Source organism: Dipteris shenzhenensis, chromosome 3, assembly GCF_047967505.1.
Source record: "Dipteris shenzhenensis isolate YYH24624 ecotype China chromosome 3, Dip_SZ_1.0, whole genome shotgun sequence".
NCBI lineage: Eukaryota > Viridiplantae > Streptophyta > Polypodiopsida > Gleicheniales > Dipteridaceae > Dipteris > Dipteris shenzhenensis.
Window position 1 is genome coordinate 48,891,592 of NC_141598.1, and position 23,097 is coordinate 48,914,688.

At 43.8% G+C, this 23,097-nt stretch overlaps 1 protein-coding gene across 2 annotated transcripts; it reads left to right on the forward strand.

Annotated features, from left to right (window-relative positions):
* The first annotated feature begins 184 nt into the window (after nt 1-184).
* Nucleotides 185-20,427, forward strand: LOC147903930 (zinc ion binding/nucleic acid binding/hydrolase). Of its 2 annotated transcripts, none has more exons than XM_087372621.1 (15): nt 185-449; nt 930-1,164; nt 1,317-1,969; nt 2,068-2,172; nt 2,411-2,675; nt 2,765-2,827; nt 2,922-2,996; nt 17,473-17,600; nt 17,781-17,884; nt 18,048-18,138; nt 18,238-18,378; nt 18,579-18,805; nt 18,963-19,236; nt 19,323-19,559; nt 19,673-20,427. In XM_087372621.1, exons 1-15 carry the CDS (start codon nt 348-350, stop codon nt 20,186-20,188), a joined length of 3,216 nt encoding a protein of 1,071 aa, XP_087228747.1. In that variant the 5' UTR covers nt 185-347; the 3' UTR covers nt 20,189-20,427. The 2 variants fall into 2 exon arrangements, with proteins under 2 accessions (XP_087228747.1, XP_087228748.1); XM_087372622.1 differs by having other exon boundaries at nt 185-380.
* Nucleotides 20,428-23,097: the final 2,670 nt, after the last annotated feature.

Sequence of the window (23,097 nt, forward strand, 5' to 3'; positions counted from 1 at the left end):
GTGAGAACCGTGGCCTAAGGGTGTTTGCAGACGAGAGTCGCATTGAGGTGTGGGCAATCACTTTTAATGTAATAATATAAAATATAATATAATGTAAAATCGGTGGGAAAAGGCCTTAAGTTGTCAAAAGTCAATCTCCCTCCAAAACTTCAAAAAGACGAGCATTTGCCATTGAGGCTACAGAGCAATGGATATGGATGGGCAGCGCAACTCTTCCTCTACATTCATGAGTTTTCCCTTCCCTCTCATGGCATCAACTCTGCCCTCTCCTCATCCCTCCTCCAGCAGAGCACCACCACTTACTTTTACTGAATTTTGTCCTTCATAGCTACAACACGCATTTCATCATGTTGCGTGGGCATGAAACCTTGACGCGCTTGGTAGGAAAGCGCCGTCGGTTGGATCTTACCTCGATTTTCTCTGCACCTCCCAATGAATTGCCCACAGAGGTATAGTTATGGTGTCGCATAGCGTATAGGATAGTGCAGACCCGTGCCATGCGTATTTGTCATACGTTATTGCAGTACATTATTTGTGAAGGACCCTGAACAAAACAAAAAAGTACTGCGGATAGGAGAACACTATAATGAATGGAAAAAATGACACGATTCTGTAACAATGTTGGCCTGGACATCTGGAAAATACTATCTCGATTACCTCACAAAGTGTATAATCTCCAAGCAGATTTCTGACGAACCCGCCTGTCCCTGTTGATCTGTATGCCCACATATCAACAATCGTCTAAAACCTGCACGTTGCTGTTAACATCTGTGGAAGTGTGTGTCAAGTATACCTTTCTAGAGAGTCATCTGTACAAGCTTTCAGCCCTAGAGGCGTTGAATTATTTTTCAATATTGCGATTTTGTTTTAAAGGAATTCAATTTCAGGATTAATGCTAATCCACGTACCTTGAACATTCTTTTCTGTAGGGTGCAGATCTTCTCACCTTGAGCAGTTCACACGCCCCAGGTCATTGTAGTGAGCTTGGAGCAGCTGAGGCTTCTACAGAGCCATTCCTGGAAGCAGTTACAGCGTGCGAAGAGACTTTTGAGCATTCTAATTGTAGGGACGTTGGGAAAGAGAACTTGCACATGCACTGGGTACAATGTCCTGTGTGTGGAAAGGACATCCAGGGGAATGATACTTTGATAAATAGTCACCTTGGTTTGTTCTCATCATCTTACTTTTTCATGTTCTTTTGAATAACGATTTTGCACAGCATCGAAGTACTAACGAGAATGTTGGCTAGGAGAGGTTCAAGGTTTCCTGTGCCCCCTACTATATCTTATGACAGGTTATCGGTTTGTTGTTTGCAGATTTGTGTCTCTTGGGAAGGACCAAATGTAAAAATAATCAGCTTACTTTACTACACTTTAATAAAGTCCTTACTACTTCGACAAGTATATTAAGTCGGCATAAAAATTTGAGTTTGAAAAATGGGAATAACGATTCCCTTTACCAATCACCAACAGTGAAAATTAAGAGAACGGATAGCTCTTTGTCGATTGAGGACAGTTACCCAGAAGGTGGACGTGGGAAAAATCTGGCTCTTTCAAAAGATGCTGATGTCCTTGAGTGTGAAAAGAATTTTGAAGATTCAACAAAAGAACCAGTTGACACTTTGAAGCAACAATTGACAGCCTCAATGGAAAAGCTAAGTGACAAAGAGGGGTCCAATTCCCAAAAAATATATGAATGTAACTGCTCTTGTCATTCCAAAACAAATACTTTTGAACGGCTAATTTGTGCAGGGGAGCAAGAAGACTCTAACTTTTGCAGTAGTCACTCTGCAAGGAGCACAAAGAACAGCGCTGTGGGTGCACAAAGTGAATGCCATGATTTTGATGTGATGGCTTTGGAAACATGCATTGTTGGGAGAAAATTCAATCGGTGTGTGAAGATTGAGAAGGGTATGAAGATCAGAGCAAAAAGAGAGCCTGAGAATCCCAAAGATCCAAATGCCATTAAGGTTTGCTAATGGTCCTCCATAATGTTGCAGAAAAAGAAGTTAAATATGTCAAGTTCTTCCATCATTCTGAAAAATTTTATTTCTACCATGCATATCAGATCATTGGGCCAGAAGATCAAGGTGGTCTTGCGATAGGCCATCTTTCTCGGGATCTGGCTGTTCACTTGTCATCTCTATTGGACAATGGATTTCTTAACATCGAGGTTGTTGGTTCATTTCTTTGTCTAGTAATTTCTCCCCATATTCTGTCTTTTCCTTCTTCCTCTGCAATTTCTGGGCCCCTCTTTTCAGCTCCATTCCCACAAATTTTTGGATGGATTTTTCTCTCCTGTTGACCTGAATTATTCCTTTTTCAGACCACGTCCAGGCAAGAGCATTCTATGTGCCTGGATGCATCATCTATTTCATATGGATCATATGGGTGAGAATTGTGTTTGGCAGGGGTTTATTCAAAGTGTTCCAGAGAAACTGTTTGAGCCAGTCCCAATCAAACTTCTATGTGACAGACGAAGCTCAGAAAAAGCAGAAGATGCTGATTTTTTCAAGGACACCTGGGCGAAAGTCCAACAAATTGTTACAGAGAATGGAAGACAACGATTGTTTCCTCCAGTTAGATCTAAATACCTGCAAAATTTTGTTTATTTTGTTAAAACAGTATTGGAGCGCGATTCACATTTATTTAGTGAAGAAGAACTGGCATTTTTAGGTTGGTCTTTTTCCACAATTTGTTTTGTGACGGGTTTCTTTGTAGTTGCTTTCATGAAACTAGTCTAACGTAGTGAATTTTGTTAACAGGGTCCTTTTTCTCATTCACTGAAAATGCCCAGCATCTTTTTGTTCGCCTTTATCAACGGAAAGGTCAGCCAATTATGAATTAACATGACTTTTTTCTAGAGTGGCTATGATTTTTTGAACCCTGGAGGCTTTGTGTGCTGATATTATCAGAACTCAGGCCCATGGTTTCGAGTTTCCCAAATCAATTATGCAGACGTTCCAAATGTGAGGGAGGCTTCTCATGAGCTGCTAGGTAATACTTATAGCAAGCTGCTTTTCAATTCATATTGTCCAGACCTATTCATGAAAATTGAACTGGAATTCACGTGCTCTACATACACAGCATGAAGCAAACTCAGTAACTAAAATGTTGGGATTGTTGAAAGTGGGAAAACTGTGGACAGCTGAAAGTATTTAGATTGTGTCCTTTCAGGGCAAGGTTTGACACATGTCCATGGTAGGGATTGCCAGAAATTGCAGCAGCCACGATGATAAAATTAAAAAAAAAACATTTTAAAATGTCAATGTTACATGCACATACCCATACACACATCAATTCAACCCTATTTTTAGGGTGGACCTCCGATTTCATTACTGTTGTATGCCTAAGCAAATGGCAGCTAAAGGGTGCTAACCTGTTAAAACGTTGTTCAACAGCTGCACATGCATACATACAAAGAGTTTATGTTTGTCACTGAGAAAAGTCCAGTCTTTTCTTGGGTGAATCTCCAACCATATTATCGTTGTAGCAGTGAAACTGTGCTGGGCTTTTGTTGCCTTAAAGACTTGCTCAACAGCACAACTGGAATTGATTTGGATTTTGTCTTGTTTTGCATGGTATCTTGAACTAGGAGGCCTAAACTTTGAATTACCTTAATCCTTGTGCATTTGGCTTTTTAAGTGGACAGACCAATCTCAATCTAAGCATCGAACATAGGAATACTTAATCTTGCCAAATTTCATTTGCATAGGAGCACTAGACCATTCTTTTTAAACTAACAAAAGGAAGTAAAGGGAAAGATTAGGGCGACCATGGATGCATACCACCTGAAGGAATTCAGCAAGGAATTGAGGGCAGGCAATGATGCAAGCCTTAACCTCCAAACTCAACATTATATTTGCACCTGAAGCATAATGTCCCATCAAACCTTTTCATACTGGCACATTATATTCTCACTGAAAAACTGACTGCACATATGCATATTGAAGTGGACTTGTTCACAGGGAATTTTCTCAAGACAGCAAAAGCTGGCCAAAACAAATTAGGCCTGCTGGGAAAATAACAACTTAGGGAATGGGTTGGACAATGGCAGCTTCCATCCTCTCTTTTCTCTCATTCTACTAGTGATTTGAGACCATACATGGAACGGAGCTCTTGACTGAAGACTATGTAGTTGCATTGCTAGTGCAATTGTGAATAGAACCCATGAGTGTTGTGTTATGAGCCTATGTGTTGAGAGGACGTATGTAAGTAGTGATTGAGTGGAACTCCAAATGTTGAGCGATTTGCTGTGCTTACTTATGTTATCGCAGATGGATTCAATTGCTATGTTTGAGGTTGAAAGGTGTTGAGAACAACAATATAGAAATTGTCTATTTTCAATGTGCTGATGAGCGAGAAAGTATTGGATATAGCTTGAGGCTTGGATAATGCATGACTGAACAGCTAAAAGAATTCAAGCCAGTACTTTAGTTGAAAAAAGTTGCTATTTAGCACCCTTTCCCCACTTAGCTTAGTATTCTAGTTGTCACGAGGACGTGAAATTATGGGACTTTTGATTTGCGACTCTCGTAATTTGCGCGTGATTGTGAGCCTCTATGGCGTGAGGGTCCAGCCATGGGGTGGGACTTGGGGAATTAAAATTCTCTAGTGGGCCCTTGGAAATAGTGAATGTGCACCCAGTTACTAGGCAATTAATTCCTAGGGCCAAAGTGTGTAACATGGGGGCCAAAAGAGTGATGCAATTAAAAATTGCTAATTTTAGCACAGGACTTCAAAAAGAGCCCAGAGCTCTTCTCTTGGGCTCAGAAGGCCAAAATCAGTTCCTGAGGAGCCAGGTCATCATTTGTGAGCTGCCAAGTGTTGCTAGAGCCAAATTGCCATCTACTAGGAGCTTCTAGAGCCTGCCAGGGAAAATTGCCATCAGCTAGGGCCAGTTCTAGTGCATCCAAGGCTTGCTAGAGGAAATCACACCTGATCCAGGAGCCTGTTGTAGATTGTGATTTCAGCCAGGGTGTCTCTTCCAGATTGCAATTTCACCTACAGGTCTTTCGGGTTGTGCCAGGTGACTGCGTCCAGTTCTAGGGCTGTTCTAGGTGTTTCCAAGCTGTCCAGGCTGCTATAGAAGATTGCGATTTTGCTTCCAAGCTGTCCAGGCTTTGCAAGGAAACTTGCGATTTGATTTCTGGAGCCTTTCGATGTTGCTGTTGATTTTGGTAACTTTCCAGGCGTGGGTGTTCTCTTCTAAGCTGCTTTTGGTGTTGTGCCAGAGCAGAATCAGCCCCAGTGACCTTTCTTCTGTGATACCGGGCAGAAGAAGGCTTGTCTTTGCTTGCTTTTGCCATTCGCTGATTGATTGTTGGCTAGTTATTGCGTTTGGGTTTCTTTCCTCACGAAGAAAGGTTGATGTTTGTGATGTTGGGCAGTGGCCAGATAGGTTATAGATTGAGGCAACCTGTTTGGGGAGTGCTTTGTCAATTGATTGCACTAGAGTTTGGCTAATGAAGGCTTTGTCTTGCAGTTGTTCAGCCGTGTCTAGCTGGTTGGGCAGTTGGTTGTGCAATTGCAGGTGTGGCACAAACAGTGAATTCTTTTGGGGTCTCTGTTGCATGCTTTGGTTGGCTGAGGATAGGAGGTTTTCCAGTAATTGGATGCTCTCAGAGACCTTTGTAATCAACCGCTTGGCTTCAAATGAATGTTAAATAAATACCGCAAGGGGTGCCAACATTTGGGGCCAATCGGTGTCCTTGTTTTTGAGTAGGAGCGCTCTAGCTCGCCTGTGATTTGATATGTGGTGCATAATTATTTATCAATTTACTGTGATGCTGTAACTAAGTGGATCCTACTGCCCTTTACGTTGTTGAGGTTGGTTTTAGTGGTTCCATTGTCGGGATCCACCTAACTTCTTTAAGAGGGGAGCTTGTGGTTGGCTTGGTGCAAGTCTAGCAGACTATGTGAAGAAGACATCATACTATTCGGTAAATATGTCACACAGGGAGAGATCTGTGAGCCTTACTGAGAAAGAGGTAGAGCGGATGTCTCATTCTTTTGATGATGACTAGGGTGCAGGAGAGGAGACTGAGCATGTTGCTGAGCATCAGGATGATCGGACTGATGAGGAGGATGTGGAATTATTCAAGGCATAGATGCAGAGTTTCATGAGTGCTTTCACGCAGTTCACACAGGATCCTCGCTTTTAGAAGATGATGAATTCTGATGTGCAGCCGAAGAAAAGGAAGCCTGATGATGGGGATAGGGATGTTGAAGCTAACAAGAGACTACATGTTAGCTTTCAGGATCAGCCCTCTCAAATCCCCTATGGTCAGCAACAGTCTAATGCTATTTCGGGGCTAACTCAAGGTAATAATTTTCAGTCCATGGTTTCCGGACAGCAAGGAGTTATGGCAAACCTGGTGCAACCAGGTTATTTTGGTGGTGGTTCAATGTTTCAGGCTATGGTCAGCCCACAAGCCCAATTTTCAGGTATGCCTGTCAGTTAAACATTTGGGTTTCAGCCTAGTTTACAGCCCATGGGATAGAATATGATGTATGCAAATGTTGGAGCAGCCCCAAGGATGTAAATAGGTATGCCTAATGCAGTAACGGGTAACCTTGCTTTGGGAAATATGCAAAAGTTGAGTGCTGGTCTGAACAATACAGCTTTTCCCAATGCTGGTAGTGTGGGAGATAGAGTGAGTGCTGCCGTCCCTTTTGCCTAGGCACCTGTTTATGACAATTTGGCACCTCAAGGGAAGTTGAAGGACTTTAAAGAGGTGGGTGCAGTCGTAAAATTTGAGACATTCAGTGGAGTGTAGGACAAACTTAAGGCCTTTACCTTTTTGCAGCAGTTCGATGCAGCCTACAGAGGAGGGAATTTCACAGAGTCGTCCAAAGTACGCTGGGCTGCAAGTTTTCTAAAGGGGAATGCACTTCAGTGGTGGACCACTATGCTTATGCAAAACACTACACCAAACATGTGGGTAGGTTTCAAGTAGGTGTTTTCGGCTGCGTGGCTTACCACGACTTTTGAAGTAGATATCATGACTGCTACTACTGCATGAAGACTAAAGTCTCCATTATGTCTCAGCTTATTGAGAATGCTAGCACGGTATATGCACATAGTAACCTTTGTGGCTTGTTGCTATTGCGATAAATTTTCCATTTGAAAAGGTGCGTTGCCTTATTAGCTAGATTGTCTAAGCATTTTTTGCTTAGAACTGCTCGTTTGGGAGAGACTAAAATGAAATCATACAGCCTTCACAGGTAGTTGTAGCTTGAATGAAGAGAATGTGGACTATCTTTTGATTAGTCTACTCCTTCAGTGGTAGCTTATCACCATCTGGAGTGCTGATAGGAACTCAGTACGAAGACCTTTGTACAAATGGATGCTCAAGTATGAGTGGGGTTTAGATTTGTATGCGAGATCATATATTTATACTATAGTCTATAAGGCGATGATGACGTCGGGGATTTCGTAATTGCTAGTCCCTCCTATGCGTCATGAAGGGTGAGTTTGGGCATGTTCTGGGATTCAAATTAGCGACATTCAAATTGCACCTTGTGTAGTTTTGTTCATGCTGCAGCTTGCTAATATTGTGATAAATTCTTCCTATCTTAAGTGGTGCATTGCCATTTCAGCTAGATTATCTAAGCATTTTTTGCTTAGAACTGCTCGTTTGGGAGAGACGAAAATGAAATCATACAGCCTTCACAAGCAGTTGTAGCTTGAATGAAGAGAATGTGGACTACTTTTCTCCTTTAGTGCTAGCCTTTGTCTTGGCTGAGTTTGCCTTTCACCTACGGAGTGTTGACAGAAACTCAGTATGAATTTGTAAAATGGATGCTTGAGTTTTTTTGCGTACGTAGATTTGTATGCGTGAGGGCATATTTATACTATGGTCCACACCAATGGTTGGGTGTTGATGACGTTGGTGGGGATGTCATAGTAGCTAGTCCTTGCTATGTTTGATGGAGTTCATGCTTTTAAACCTTGAGAGTGTTGTGTTCATGGATTCACCTAGATATATGTTCCTGTCCTATTAGCGAACATGCAAATTCACCTTGTGAAGTTTTCATCCATGTTGTGGCTTGCTGATATTGTGATAAATTCTATCTTCCTTAAGTAGTGAGTTGCCCTATCAACAGGATTGTCTAGGCATTTTCTGCAGAGAACTGCTTGTTTGGGAGAGACTCAAGTATTTGTTGCTTGAATGAAGAGAATGTGGACTTTTTGATTAGCCTTCTCCCTTAGTGCTTGCCTTTGTCATGGTTGAGTTTGCCCTTCACCTCGGAAGTGCTGACAGAAACAAGTATGGAGAGCTTTGTATATGTGGATGTTCAAGTTTGTGTGGGTGTGCGGATTTGAATGTGTGAGAGCATATGCATGCACTATTGTCTACACCCACTATTGGGTGTTGATGGCCTTGGTGGGGATGTCATAATAGCGAGTCCTTGCTATGCTTGATGGAGTTTATGGTTTTCAACCTTGTGACTGTCATGAGATTGAAACTGCACTATCTGTTGTGTTTTTTGGAGGATGAGTTTGGGCATGTTTTTGGATCTCTCTCTCTCAGTGGAGCTTTCTGGGCAAAGTAAGTATGTCATATTAATATGTAGAGATCCTTATCAGCTCAACTCCCAACACAAAGACAGTTGCACGAACTTCAGCGATTACAAAAGTCTGTGGGCTGAAGCTATCCAATTAAAGATCTCCTATCCCCAAGTATTGCCCATTTTGAGGTCGTGGTCAGGTTGAATTAGTTTCCTAACTTCCTTTTGAGCTTTGTGAAGAGCATGTCTTATGTCTTCTTTCTCAGCTTCAGAGTTACTACTGATATCATTGCAAAAAAGAGAGTTTCTAAACTTCTTTCGTTATGTGTACTTAATGTAGATGTGCAGTAAGTAAATGGACAATGCATAGGAGAGAGGTAGAACCAACAAACTTCTATTTCTGTCCAGGATGGATACTCAATGTTCAGTGTGTCACCCTCTAGTAGTAGAGTGCTATCTAGATGTAAACCCTTGTACATAAACAACAGCTGTTCTCCTACCTCCGTGGCTCTCCCAAAACACTTGCTTGCGTGCCCCCTATGAGCTTAGGTGGGCCTTGCTGTCGTGCCCCACAAACACACCTTCAAGGGGACCCTGTCGGACAGCCACAAGTAAGGCAGTGCGTGACCTGGTTGCTTGGCCTCCTTGCTGCTCCAAAATGCAGCCAATGATGAGGTCCAAGATCCCCCTTTAATCCATCCTCCTTGCCCTGATAGACAGCCAAGTGATGAAGACTTTGTGAGCTCTTTGTCTGCTGCAATCAGCTACCTCTCTTGGTCCTTAACTGGGCCCTGAGGCAGGCTTCCTGCAGCTCCCATTTGCTCCCAAAACCGGTACTCCAATGGTTAATAGAACGAGCCCAATGGGCTTCCTTTTACAGTCCTCAGATGCCCCCAAATAGACTGACCCAGACAGGCCAACCCACCAGGCTGTGGGTCTGCCCTGCTGGTCAGTGGGTTCACCCCCACATGCAGCCATCTGGCTGCCCAATTGGTCCCGCCTGGACAGGTGGCGATCTGCCAGTGGCCCAGGCCCTGATCTGCCCTGGGGCCTTTTCCCGCGCCTATACTCTGCTCCAGCTAGTTGCATATGCTGCTCTTGCTGCTCTGCCTGCTCCTGGATCTTTCCCTGCCTGCAAACCCTCCTGCAGACAGTCCGTACAGGAGGTGCCTGCCATCTGTACAGTCCCTGCAGGCTCCCGGGATGCTGACATCACGTTCCAGCCTGTCAGACCTGCACATTTCTGCATTGTACAGTCCCTGACTGATGCGTGCCAATTCCGTAGAGTTCCAGTCCTCTGGGGGAGCTCCAACACTGCCAGGAACCTCTGGTATGTGCTGCACACATGGCAGCCTATGTGCTGCCCGTGTGGCAGCTCCTTTTCACGTTTCTGCTTTGAATGTCTGCTGCCCACATGACAGCCAATGTGACTGTCCGACCAGATATATTCCAATATTCAGTCCAGTTTAGAGGTTCCCCCAATAGCATCCGCACAGATTTTCACACTTTCCTTGCTGGTGGACTTTTGCATACCCCATCTGATTTATTAGTCTGTAAGAGTTTGGTATTGGTGCAGACAGCTTTGTGAAGAATAAGCCTCATTACACAGTCATTTTTGCAGCTGTTTTACTCAAATAAGCACAAATCTTCTATGTCAGAGTTAGGACCGATAGAATCTCATTAGAGTTATGCTTAGGGGTAGGGATAGGCAGAAGAGAACTCCTTTCCAAGTCACATTCCCATTCCTAAAGGTCCAACCTTTTCAAAATAAGAGGCTTATCTTTATTTGATAATCTAAACTCCCTTCCTATTTTTGGCCTTTTGCCGTGCCATACTTGATCCCAAGCTTGCATTCTTGTTAGTGAAATCGAGAGTTCTTCATCATAAAGAAGCATAGTTGTTTCCGTACTCGTATGGTTGGCTGAATCATATGCGTATGAAATAATTATTCTGTACGCATATGGTAAGGCATACTTGGCCAATTTTTGGGAGGAAAAACGGGTTCCGTGACCTTTATGAAAACGTTTTTTAATCAATTTCTTGACTTTAAAATGAATACAAGCTTGAAGTTTGAATTTGAAAGTTTTGTAGCTCTCTGTCAATCAAATGTGTACAATGTATATTTTCCTTTTTTTTTGGCTGATCCATACTCCAATCATACTTCAATCATAATCCAATCATACTTCCTTTTTTTTTGGCTGATCCATACTCCAATCATACTTCCGTACCATAACCTAGCCTCACACAGGGTGGACACACGCACAAGCAAGGCCCTCTCTCTCTAGAGTGACATCAGGAGATGTTGAACCTCCAACAACCCCTTTGAGCTCCTGGAGGAATTCATCTTGTGATGCTCCATTGCTGAAGACCGCCACAAGTATTGTTGAAGAAGCCCCTTCTTGGCATGAACTTCCTTAACAAGATAACTGGAAACTTGGTATTGTTGCTCCTAGGCCACAGGTGCTAGATACACTCCTTTGGTCCGGTACTGGTACAATAGGTCATCTAGTACAACAATTCGATTGCTAGTGCTGGTACATCACTCCAATAGCAGGTACTGAAACAATAATCCAACTGATACTGCCCTCAGTGCAAGCTTTTCTTCCTTGCCTGGGCACATGTATCTCAGAGCTATATAGTCCCCTTTGATGCCCCCTCTCAGGTCCAAACTAGTACATTGCCGCCAAAACGGTGAACCTTAGTGCTTCACTGACAATGGGCATATAATAGCTCGCAAGGGTCAATCAATTGGGTCTGGATTTTTGCACTGGCAGCAGTCTTCTGACCCATCTGGATCTCCAAGCAGCTCATCGGACAATAGCTGCACAACAGAACACTAGGAGATCCCCTTTGGATCTTCTAGGTCATAACGTCCAAACAAAATACATACTGGTAACATACTGCCACCCGAGTCAGCGGGAACAACTCTGTGTGGCTCGAGGTCTTGCTTGAAAGCTCGCCTCGATTAGAGATTCCATCGCCACTGGACCTGGTTGGCAGGTACCACTTTTACAAACAAGCAAGCAATCCTCTGGCTGGATTCAAAAAGCGTGCTGCTAGCGCATCCTGCCGCATGCTACTAGACTAGAATAAACGTCGTAGTAGCGGTAACATCGTCTTACTGTTTATTGGTTCCCTCACTGTTTCTTTGAGAACACTGATGCAATAATGACCTTTCTGGCCACATCGGTTACTTGTATGTGACCTTCTCATGCCTCAGCTGTCAATTGCTTTCGTCCCTTTTGCTTAGCTACCAAAGCCTTAGGCTAACTCTCATAGGTATGATCTACAAATCTCTCTTGGTCAAGCATTCATCCTCCAATAGTTATCAAGGACGAATAGAAGGCACCATGAGAGGATAGTTGGGATAGTAGAGTTATGGCTATGTCCTCGGAAGATATCTACTTCCCTGCCTGGAGGATCTCCAGCTAAAGGTCTTGTAACTTGTTGATGTGCTCTCGCATCAATAAAGACTTCTTGGAATCCAACACTCTCATCTGGACTTCGAGGGAAACCCTCTTCATGGGAGAGGTTTGATTATACAGGGATGCCAAGTGCTCCCAGATACTCTTGGTCACCGTCATGTGCTTCACGTGATTAATCACATGAGGAGAACAGTTAAGAAAGATAAACAACCTTACCCTTGCATTGACATGGTCTCGGAGCTGAGACAAGGTATTGGCCTCCTTTTGCTCGAAGATGCCAAGGTTGGATGCAAGGGGATCAGGCTGGGCAACTCCCACCAAAATGAAGTCTGCCATATTATACGATTGTAGCACAGACTCCATCATGACCTGCCAAACACTGTAATTGACGCCATCCAATTGATGGTCGATTGGGAAGGTGGGCAAAACTGGAATTTTTGCCTTGCTCTCTACCATCTTGGATAGGGTCGACATGTCAGAGTGAAGAGGGAATGAAGTGAGAAGAGAGGGTAGATGGGATAGTAGGAGAGAACGGGATGGATGGAAAGAAGGGGAGAAGAGGGCTGGATATGGTGATGAAGAGGCTATGAGCCTACAAGACCTTCACGCCTCGCTGTCCCGCTTTTCAGAAAATCTCCCTTCGAATCTGAAAACATCCTTCAAAGTATGTGTACCTTCCTTGACTCTCAAACAGTCCACACCTCACACAATCCTCCTCACGAACATCTCAGAACGACAGCCCTAAACCTCCTCTCTGTGTGCTGGCTCAACACTCCCTCCATGCCAACTGTGGCTTTTGATACCATGTGAGAAGTGCAGTGGAACTGAACGGAAATGGAGAGTGAGAGAGAGAGAGAGAGAGCAAACCTCATACACACAAAACAGGAGAGGAGAGAGAGAGATGAGAGGACTGCAAGAGATCGCAGGAAAGACCCGCAAGAGGTGGGGGAAACATTTGCTAAAGATGGCTGAACTGCACCACAATGAGATGCACAAGTGAGGGAGGTGGGCTATAAATAGGCTTCCACCCCCTCCTGGTCGGCGGTTGGCATGTATGGGCCGACCCATTGCCCTACAAGGGCCGATTGCTCCTGCTAGGGGGCCAACCCCCTCAGCCCTCTATAAGGCCTGGCAAACAGCCCTACAAGGGGCTGGTCCCTTGCCTCAAGGGCCAACTACAGCCGACCAGCGTCCTGTCCCATATAGGGGCTGCCACACAGCCATAAGGAGGGCTGACCTACTTGACATAGGACCTGACCTACAGGCCTAGGTGGCCGACTAGCAGATCGGCCCACCTCAGCCTATAGAGGGAGGCCATGCTGGCGTCCAAGGCTACCAGCACAAGTCGCGCCACCATAGTGGCCCCCATCAGGTCCCGAGCCTCCACACGGGCAGATCTAGCCTACACTACTCTGCCCTCACAGGGGGTGGGCACACCCACAAGCAAGGCCCTCTCTCTCTAGAGTGACATCAGGAGATGTTGACCTCCAACATGAGCGCCAACTTTAAGGCTACTCTGAATGCCTTTCCTTTTGCCCACCGTTTGTTTGAATCTTTACCCAGCCCATCTGCTTTTCTTACTGACCTCAAAGCCCTTAGGAATACCCAGAAGCCTGAAGATAGTACCCTTCTCAATCCTTTTACATCCCTTGGGAGCAAGAAGAGGTTGTTCTTTCTCAAGTAAAGGCAATACCTTGTTTTCATATGGTTGATTTGAGAGCCCGAAGCTTGGTAAGAAGTATCCAAGAGTTTTAAAGTGAGAGAATGTCACGAGGGGAGATTTCTTGGAGTTAAATTAGTGTCATCTTAAATTGGTGCTTCACTAATTGTCTGCCATTTGGAAGTTCAATCTAGGATTACTTTCTTGAATTTTACTTTTTATTGGCCAGTCCAAGGCATCTGCTGCAATAGCAAAAATGAGTGGAGCAGTAGGGTAACCTTGCTGGATAGATCTCTTCAAAGTAAAGGACTCAGCTCAGCTCTCCCTTTGGCTGATGCATTGGATAAGTGAAGCTTGACATAACTAGTGAAATCCGGTCCCAAACCCAAGTCCTGTAAACATTTAATCAGAACATCCCAGTCCAGTCCATCATATGCCTGTCCAAGTCAACTTCAATAAAGTCAAAGATCTTGCTTGGTGTCTTGGCTAAATCATCCTCAAACTCTTTACTCTCCTTCAACAGTAACTTTTTTGTCATCAGCACTCATTGTATTGTTCAAGTGCTTCTGCATCATTGTCAACTGGAAAGCATTGGTCAAGGGAATATCATGGTAGAGCCACTTTCTGTGGTTACCTGTTAGGCACTGTTCCCTTGCTAGGAGTCTTTAACAACAAAAACTTTCTCATCATTGTCAGACATAAATCTTGTGGCCTCAACCCTTATAGGAACTCTTCTTCTAAAAGGTTTCTTGCCCTGTTTAGCAAGAGGTCCTTTGGGAGCAATCTTAGGTTTGGCTCTCTTTTTTGTTGAATTGCGAAGGGGTTTCTCCTTGACTGTGAGTGGATGTTTCCCCTTGACCTTGAGGAGGGCTGTGGATAAAAGTCTGTCCTCTCATGGCTTCATGAGTGAAATGAGGAGGTGTTGAGGTTTGGCCTCTGTCCGGCTCTACCTGTAGCGGTTTTGATGGCAGCTTACTTTTGGGACAGCTTGAAGGCCTCCCTCTCCTGGATGATTTTTTTCGGATCTCCATGAGGAGGGTCTCTGGGATTATTGGCAAAGCCTCTAGTGCTAAAACGACCATGTCGCAAGAAAGGGACATTGAAGAAACTGCCTTTGGTTCTCTGAAGTGCACCCATCTAACTTGCTTTTGTTTCATGCACTGAGCAGCAGTCCTGCATACTTATGTGTAAGCTCTGTTGTTGGCTGCAATTGAGCAATGCAAGTGGGGACTGAAACGGAGCTGGCTGGTAGAGCTTGCGCTTTTTCTCTTAGCTTCTGAGTGAGTTGCTTGAGCTCAGTCAAAGAGAGCTCTCTCCTAAAAAGTTGGAGAGTACAAATGGTAACTAATATACCTATTTTAGTTAACAAAGTAGCATCTTTGAAAAATGAATTAAGTACAATGGGCACATCCCAATTTATACTTAATTAAGAGTGCATATGCAATCAGTGCTAGTGGAAAACTTTTTCTCTAACCAATGAAAACAAGGTGAATGATATATCTATCATTCATTAGGCCTACTTGTGCATGAGTGAAATGCCCAGAGTCTAGAGAGCATAAAATTGGAGGCCCCAGGTCAAAAGGAAGAACTACATGAGGAACGATGGTTGTGAGGTGGGGGAAGATGAGGTGAGGTGTGAGAGGAATAGTTGATGGTGAAGAGATGCTGGCTGAGCAAGAAATGCACCGGACAGATGCAGAAAAAGAGGCGCGATGGGCTTTTCAAAGTGCAGCAGTCCCTATACTTTTTGCAAAACCTTAACGTTTCGGCGAAACGTTCTACGTGTTTCGCAAGTGCGAAAAACTTTGGTCACACGGATTCCTCATAATTGATTAGCCTTTAGCTGATTGTGTAAGAACCATGTAGGCAGCAAGGGGTGTCTTTGAAGAATTTATTGAATCATGTAGACACGAGCCAGCACCTCAAGCCTTTAAATCCTCTTGACAAAGGTCATGCACACCTTTGTTGTCATGTAAGCTGCAGCTACAAAGAGTTTGAGGTCGAAAATCAAGGACTAGTCTATAAGCTATTTCAAGGTAAACCAACCCTAATTATCAATGAAAGCAAGTTAAAATGTTTTCTATGCTAAAAAGGAATGTAAAGGTTCAAAAGATTATATAGGCATTCGTCTTTATTTGATTCCTTATCCTTAGAGGGATTCGGTGGGGGAATACTTGGTTGCATGCTACTAGCTCCATTCATTGGTGAATGTTTGTCGATAGGTGCTCCTATGTGGGCCTAATCCATGGGCTGGCTTGATGGTAGACGGCCTTGCATTGACGGAGAGTAGAAGGATCTTGCACCCCTGTGGATGCGAAAGCAAAATCCACCGAGGAGTTTGAAGAGGACAAGAGTGCTTCCTCTTGAAGTAGAGCAACAAGGGCAGTTGGCGGGGAGGTATCTGTGGTAACTTGGGCAAGATGGGCTGGTTGTTGAGTGGTCTCACCAATGGTGCAGAGCTGCGTAACATGGAGATCACGTATCCAACATGAACGTATGACGGGTTTCTTCACAAGGTAGTTGCGATCGGGAATGGGGGTCATCCATTAACCCAAAAGAAAGAAGAAATCTACCTTGCATTATGTGGAGAGCAAAACTAGAATAGCTAGGATGGATTAGTCTAAGGGACTCAACCCACCACGGGCTAGCATGCACCAACCTTCCATCATGTTGCAGGGGTAGGTGAAGTAAACTCCCCCCCGCCGCCAAAAAAAAGAAAAAGAAAGAAAGAAGGAAAAGATAGAAATCAGCAATCCGTGGGATGCTTAACCAATAAAAAAAGCAGGGGAGGGGTGCTAGCTGCTATGCAGCCCAGGTAACAGGCAAGGTGTGGAGTATTCTTAACTAATTGTGCCCTCCTAACTAATGAGTGCAGAGGGGTGGGATGCCCGGGGGGTGGGGGGGAGAGAGAGAGAGAGAGAGAGCACATCATGGACACTCATGTTTATGATAACTACTATCTTTACTCTTGAGCCTGACAATAACCAAAATAGCCCTTTGGACAGCTGCTGGCCCCTCAACTGAAGAAGGCATACATCCTGGTCCCCACAGCTTGGGTCTTAGACTAGCTGTAGGGAGTTGGGCCATAAGAGGTTGATCAATGGAGGAGCTATGGGGATTGCATGGGCTGCTGCTGAGGCTGCTGATGCTGATGCTACTTGGGCTGTTGCTGTTCCTGGACTGAGAAGCTGCTGTGTCTACTGCTTACGGAGCTGCTGCGGCTTCTGGTACAGCTGTACCTGCTGCTGTAGGAGGCACTGGGAACCTGGGACTGCTTCTGTACTTGCTGATGTAGGAATAGGAGCAAATGGCTCTTTCTTATAGGGGCGGGCTGATGTCAGCCGACTGCTACAGACTGGCCTAGGTTTTAGACTGCCCTGACCTTTTCTGCCGACATCAGCTGCCGTACAAGCTGACATCATCCTGTCCATTCTCCGTACTGCTGGCTGACCTGCTGTACCTGCTGTTGGAGATTAAGAGCTGCCATGTTGACAGCCATGCCATGAGCGGCAGATGCCCGTGACAGCCTAGGTGAAGTTAACTTGTGGGACTATGAGTATCTTCGCGTAAAAATACAGGCCAAGAGCCTGATGGGGGTCATCATGGGAACATAGTTACAACAACACCCAATTGGTCATCTATCCAAGCAATTGCAGAAGAATCATGTATGTTGATACATTACACACATTACATAGTGCACCCCTGGCATAATTATTGGTATGTACCATTAACTTGACTAAGTTTCCCCTTTAGTCACATTTTTGTTTAGTTATTGTGTCTTTATCAATTTGCCATGGTAAGGAAACTGAATATTATTCTAGAAAAGAAGCTCTTGAACATTGATACACTTGTTGGATTTGCTAAAATTTTCCAGGTGCTGGTTTTGTTACGGCTGGAGACATCCTTGAGGAAGAGGGATGTTTTGAAAATCTCATTAGGGAGAGAATGCATGTACTTAATGTTTCTGAGCTCAAGCAACTTATATCTATGGGTCATTGGAAGGTGAGAACTTTTTTTAGTGAATTTGCATTTGTTTTTGATAATGCAATCTTTGGATGAGATGAAGAGTCCTTGCTAATGTAAAGGATGTTGTTATTTAAAATAAGGAATTGTCAAACAGAGATTCCTTTTGTTCTTGCCTTTGTTGATGATGAAACCTGCAGATTATTATTGTTTTTACAGAGGAAGAAAATCGACTCTGGAACTCCAAAAAGAGATGAATTGCTAGACTGGATAATTTGTGCAGCCAATGAAAAGCATCAAAGTTCTTCTTTCGGAGGTTGCAGGTTTGATTCTATTTTTTAAAGAAATAAAAGTAAAAAAAAGATTTAAGGGTTTTATTATGATTTGAAATGTAAATATTTGTATTTCAGGCAGTCTTGTTCTCATGTACTCGTAGCTTAACCATCCTTTATGTTCACTCCTTTTGGCTCTTTGTGTGTGCTGCAGTGGGGAGGCAGTGGTATCCTTGGTCTTGAAAATGATAGGATTCTGTATTCGTATTTCTGAGAAGGCAAGCTTTCTTCTGTGGCGGCTTCAGGTGATTGTTTACATGTGGTTGGTGTTGAATTACATTTTGATAGATGGTTGTTGAACAATCAATTTCTGCTCCCTGATTTGTATATATTGTATCATTTAGAGACTATTCTTTTTGAACGGGGAGCAAGATGTGTCTGCTTTTTTGTTGGTTGACATGGGCGCGGTCAAGTACCCAACATATACTTGCAGTCAAACAAGGAAAGTCTTTGCAACACGGGAGACTCTTCTAGCTTATGAGCAGGTTCAAAAACTGTAAGCCCGCTCTGTCTTTGGACTTACAACACTATATTTTGCTATTTGTTCATTTATCACAACCATTTAAGCTTGAGCACAAAGGAATGCTTTATCTTAAGCTTCCTGCTCAAAAATTTCAAGATGAGTTATAGAGCTTGCTCATGCCTGTAAGAGGCCTTCAAACTGCAAACTTCCAATGATTTACAGGCGCTGGAGGTCGCACAGGCAATGGATATGTCGATTGAAAGCAATGATCAGCAAATCGTTTTGCATTGTTTGGACACAGCTTGCATGCGGTTGAGCACCAATGGAACACAGGGAGCATGTGCCAAGAAGTGTGAACCTGGGGATGTGTTCCTTGCACGGTTCACAGCTCCATGGGTTTATGCAATTGTTGTCACCTTAGGCGTTTCGGTCCTTGAAAGAGAACACAGGTAAACTGTGTGCAGGGCTGAGTGGAATTCGGTAAAAGGAAGGTTTTGGTGTTTTGAGCTCTTTTGTATGTCCTTTCCTCTATTTTTCAACGGTTCTTAATGTGTAGATTGGAAACCTTTTAGTTAAAGGATTCATGGTATACTTTGCTCATGGAAGGTACATGGAGGCAGTTGAATTGTTGAGACAGTTAATTGGCCAAAGTTGCTGTCCTGGAAGGCGAGGTTATTGGACTGTCAGACTGTCAATAGATTTGGATCACTTAGGCCGTAAAGAAGATAGTTTGGAAGTTGCTGAGGCTGGTCTGAACGATCCAAGGATACGAAATGGAGATCGTGTAGCCTTGCAAAGGCGTGTGCTTCGTTTGGGAAAACCACCTCGGAGGTGGAAGAAACCACTCTATGCAGACGCTCTGGCTAGATCATGGAAAGAGGTGACATCCTTAGATATTTGGATAACGTGTTCTCAGGTTATCGAATACCTCTCTGTACAGACTGTAATAACGTCAGTTTTTGGCAGGTTGTTATAAGAGGAAGACCTTTAAATTGCAAAACAGGCGTCAAAAGCAGATTTTATGGATTTGATGGTCAACAGTGCAGCGTTGAGGATTTAGCACTCCAATATTACGCAGGAGAATCTGGTGGCGGATGGCAGGGTGTCCATTCAGAGAGTGGTGTCTGGATGACACTGTTCGCCCTGCTTATGTGGGATATTCTCTTCGCTGACATTCCTAATGTCTTTTGGCATCCATTTCAGGTGCTGTTCACATTCTTCTCTTTGTCCTACATCCTCTTATAGTAGAAGTTGAGGAAATTCATAGCATAAATGCTGCATGTTTGTTCATTTAAGTTTATGGGGGTGCCTTATAGACTGCCCCACTTGACTTGAGTACCGATGCATTTTACCCTGAAAGAGAGGCTATCATCGAGGCACAGCTTAGCAAGATACATCACGGAGAAGCAACTCAAATCCTTGCTGGAACATGGTCAAAGCATTTTGGCACCTTATGCAAGGGATTGAATTGGGAACGGCATTCATTGGAAGAGCTCCTAGTTATTGCTTCTTGTGTTGGTGGACCCGGGTTGGCATCTGTCTGTCGGTTGCTAGCAGAGGATCATGCAGGCTGGGCTGGAGGAATGCCAGACCTGCTGCTATGGCGTGTACCTGAGAGCACACACAAAACGTGCAGGTTATGCAGTTGCCATGGTGCTGAAACGTCTAGTGGAATTACACAGCCTGTTGGAGAGGCAAAGCTTGTGGAAGTGAAGGGCCCACGAGATCGCCTTTCTGAGCAACAACGTGCGTGGATATACATTCTTATGGCAGCTGGTCTACAAGTGGAAGTCTGCAAGGTGCTTGAAGAGCCAAAGTCTCAAGATATGTGATGGCTTTTGTTATTTTTGTAAATTCGATCCATCCTCAGTTTTGCAAGTTGCCGTGTCAATTAGATTGTTATCATGATTCATCTTAACGTGTGCCACAAAGTGGCTTCCTGTAGCAAGTGTATGTCAAATTGTGGCTGATTTTTCATGGGACATCAGTATTTTGTAAACCTCGCAAAGGTGAGCTGCAGAGTCTGCCAGCGAAATTGTTTAAATTGAGGAAAGTGGTGGACAGAAGGATTCAGCAAATTGTATAGGATGGTATTTTATTTTATTTTATTTAAGAAAAATTTCAAATGCCGACGAATATACAATTTTTTTGGCTAACTTCAAGGGCAAGCCGCCTGCAGCCTACACTGCCAGCGCAGTCGAGAAGAACTAGAGAAAGTTGTGAATTTCCAAAAGACTTGCTCCCAACAGATCTTTCTTAGTTGATCTCTTCCCCTAATAAGGTCAATTTCTAGTGAGTGTAAAGAAAAGTCCCGCATAAGGCTCGCATTCCTAATTACAAATTCAATCTGCCTCCATACCTCCTTGACAAAAGGGCATTCTTAGAAAAGATGCTTGATATGCTCCACAACCAACCCACATAGGCAGCCATTTTGAAAGCTTGCTATGTACCGGAAGCCACCTATGCATGATTTTCCATAGGAGAAAGCTCAATTTTCTTGGGAGATGGCTCTTTCATAATTCCTTAAAGCATTTCACCTCTGTGCATATTCCATTTAAAATTGAGGTCATTCTCGGCCAACCTCTTATAACGGATCTCCCTCATTGTCAATTTGCCGGGATTTGTGTTGAGAGTTCACGCTCAACTTCATGTGATCATATGTGCATAGCATTAACCCAATAGAGTGCTATAAAGGAAAGGGTTAGATGCTAGGCCTAACTTTAACCCTAAATGGGTTTGTATATATTCTACATTTTCAACTAAATCTAGCGTACAGTTAGTCATTTGTGGTGTGCTCTCTAGCTGTGTCCTCTCTCATCTTCACTCTTCTTCTCTCCCCTCTTCATATTTTGTTATGGTATCAGAGCTCCCTTGCCTTTCGTTGAGGCATTGCAATTCTTGAGAGCGTGAGAGTGATTGAGAGATTGAGAGCTTCTCGAGTGATTGTGAGTGTATTTCATTCTCTCCCACATTGAGAGGGTTTCAGTTCAAATTTTTGTTTATTGTGATTGAGAGAGTTTTAGCATTGAAAGAGAGTGTGATTTCTGTCATTGCCTGAGTGCTTTGCAAGCACCTAGCTTCAACAAGCAGAAGCCTATGACTACAGCAAAGCCTTTCTTGAGTGCTTTGTAGCTCCTCAGTCTTTTGCCTTAGCTTTTGCCTTAGCAGACAGTCTCCTAAGCAGCTCCGAAGCTTTGCAACGTCGACTACAACGCGCCTTGCCTCTCCAAACGAGACGCTTCTCTAAAGGTCTCTCCAAAGCCTTTTTCAATGAGCTTCACTGCTTTCACCTACAGCCAGTCCTAGTCTCATTTTTTGAGAGGCGACTTCAACATAGAACGTCCAAGGTGGCAGAGGCCCTATCAATGCTTTGCAACGCAGTCAGCAGCACACCTTGGCTCAACAATAAGCATCTTCGACTCCTCTTGTAAAGCTCCATGGCCAATTGAGCTCCAAATGGCTCAGTCAACCTTCAAAGGAGACTCAGCTTAACGAACGAGCTTCAGCTTATTGCCAAACGGCTCCTACGTAGCCACAACCACGAGCTACTGTAAACGTATGGCTCAGTAAATAACCACCACCTCTAGCCCGTCTACGTCATCGCGGCGCCTCCATTAACTTTGCTCCACGAGCTTCGTCAACATCCAGCCATGCATGGCATTTGAGAAACAATCTTTAAAATTTACAAGAACTGGAATTTTTCTTTATCAGAAGCATTCATCTCAGTACACCTAATTGCACCTCGATTAAGTCGATCATAGGTCAGTTAAGAGTTAACTCGAGTTAAGTGAAGGAGACCTTGGATTGAAGGGTTGGTTAAGTTAACCATAGGTTAGTAACCCATGGTCAAGTTAGCTTGACTCAACCAAACTGCTACATCAGTTTTTTAGTCAGCAGTGCCACATTAGCATTGTAGTTAGTTGCCACATCATTAGTGCCACGTGGCACTCTGACCCTCTGCAGGCACAATTATCCCTCTGTAGGCACACAGTCATTGTATGTGATCACTTCTACCACCTCAGCATAGGGTTCCACATGCACAGTTCTTGCTAGGCACAGTCACTACATGTGACCCCCTGACTGCCACATCATCATTGAGACTCCTTTTGCCCGATCAAGTCGTATCTCTTGATCTAGGAAGAATTTGAGGGTGCTCCAAAAAGAAAAATCGATCAATTTTTCGTGCTCTAAGCGCTCGCCACATCACACGTACATTTCGGCACAAGTATCACTCACTCTTGAGCTTTACCGCCAAATCCACTTCCTACACGTACATTCGCCTCTACATCACCGCATTTGACCCAGCACTTAAAAGAACAAAAGAAAAGAAATTATTTGATGTTCTTTCATCGATCAACAGTTGGTATAGATTTAGATCAGAGTAGACTAGATCGTTATAGAGGGGACGCTTTGAATCTCCCCAAGTTGCCAATCTAAGCCATGCCCAAAATTCTCAACTAGTATCTACTCGGAGTCAGTCCCTACACTCACATACGGTTTCACATCACATTACCTGAAACTTGACGTTCATTAGTTCAGTGAGCAGACTTCAGAGTGTTCAGATGCATTGTCCGATTGTTCAGTGGGCAGATATCACATGATTTGATTTCACACACACATGCTACCATTGTAAAGACTATTCGGCTATTTCATTGCATGGTGCACATCATTTTAGCCTTGTAAAGCCTCTTGGCTATTCTTGACATCATTTGCCACAAGCCTTGTAATTTAGATCGAATTT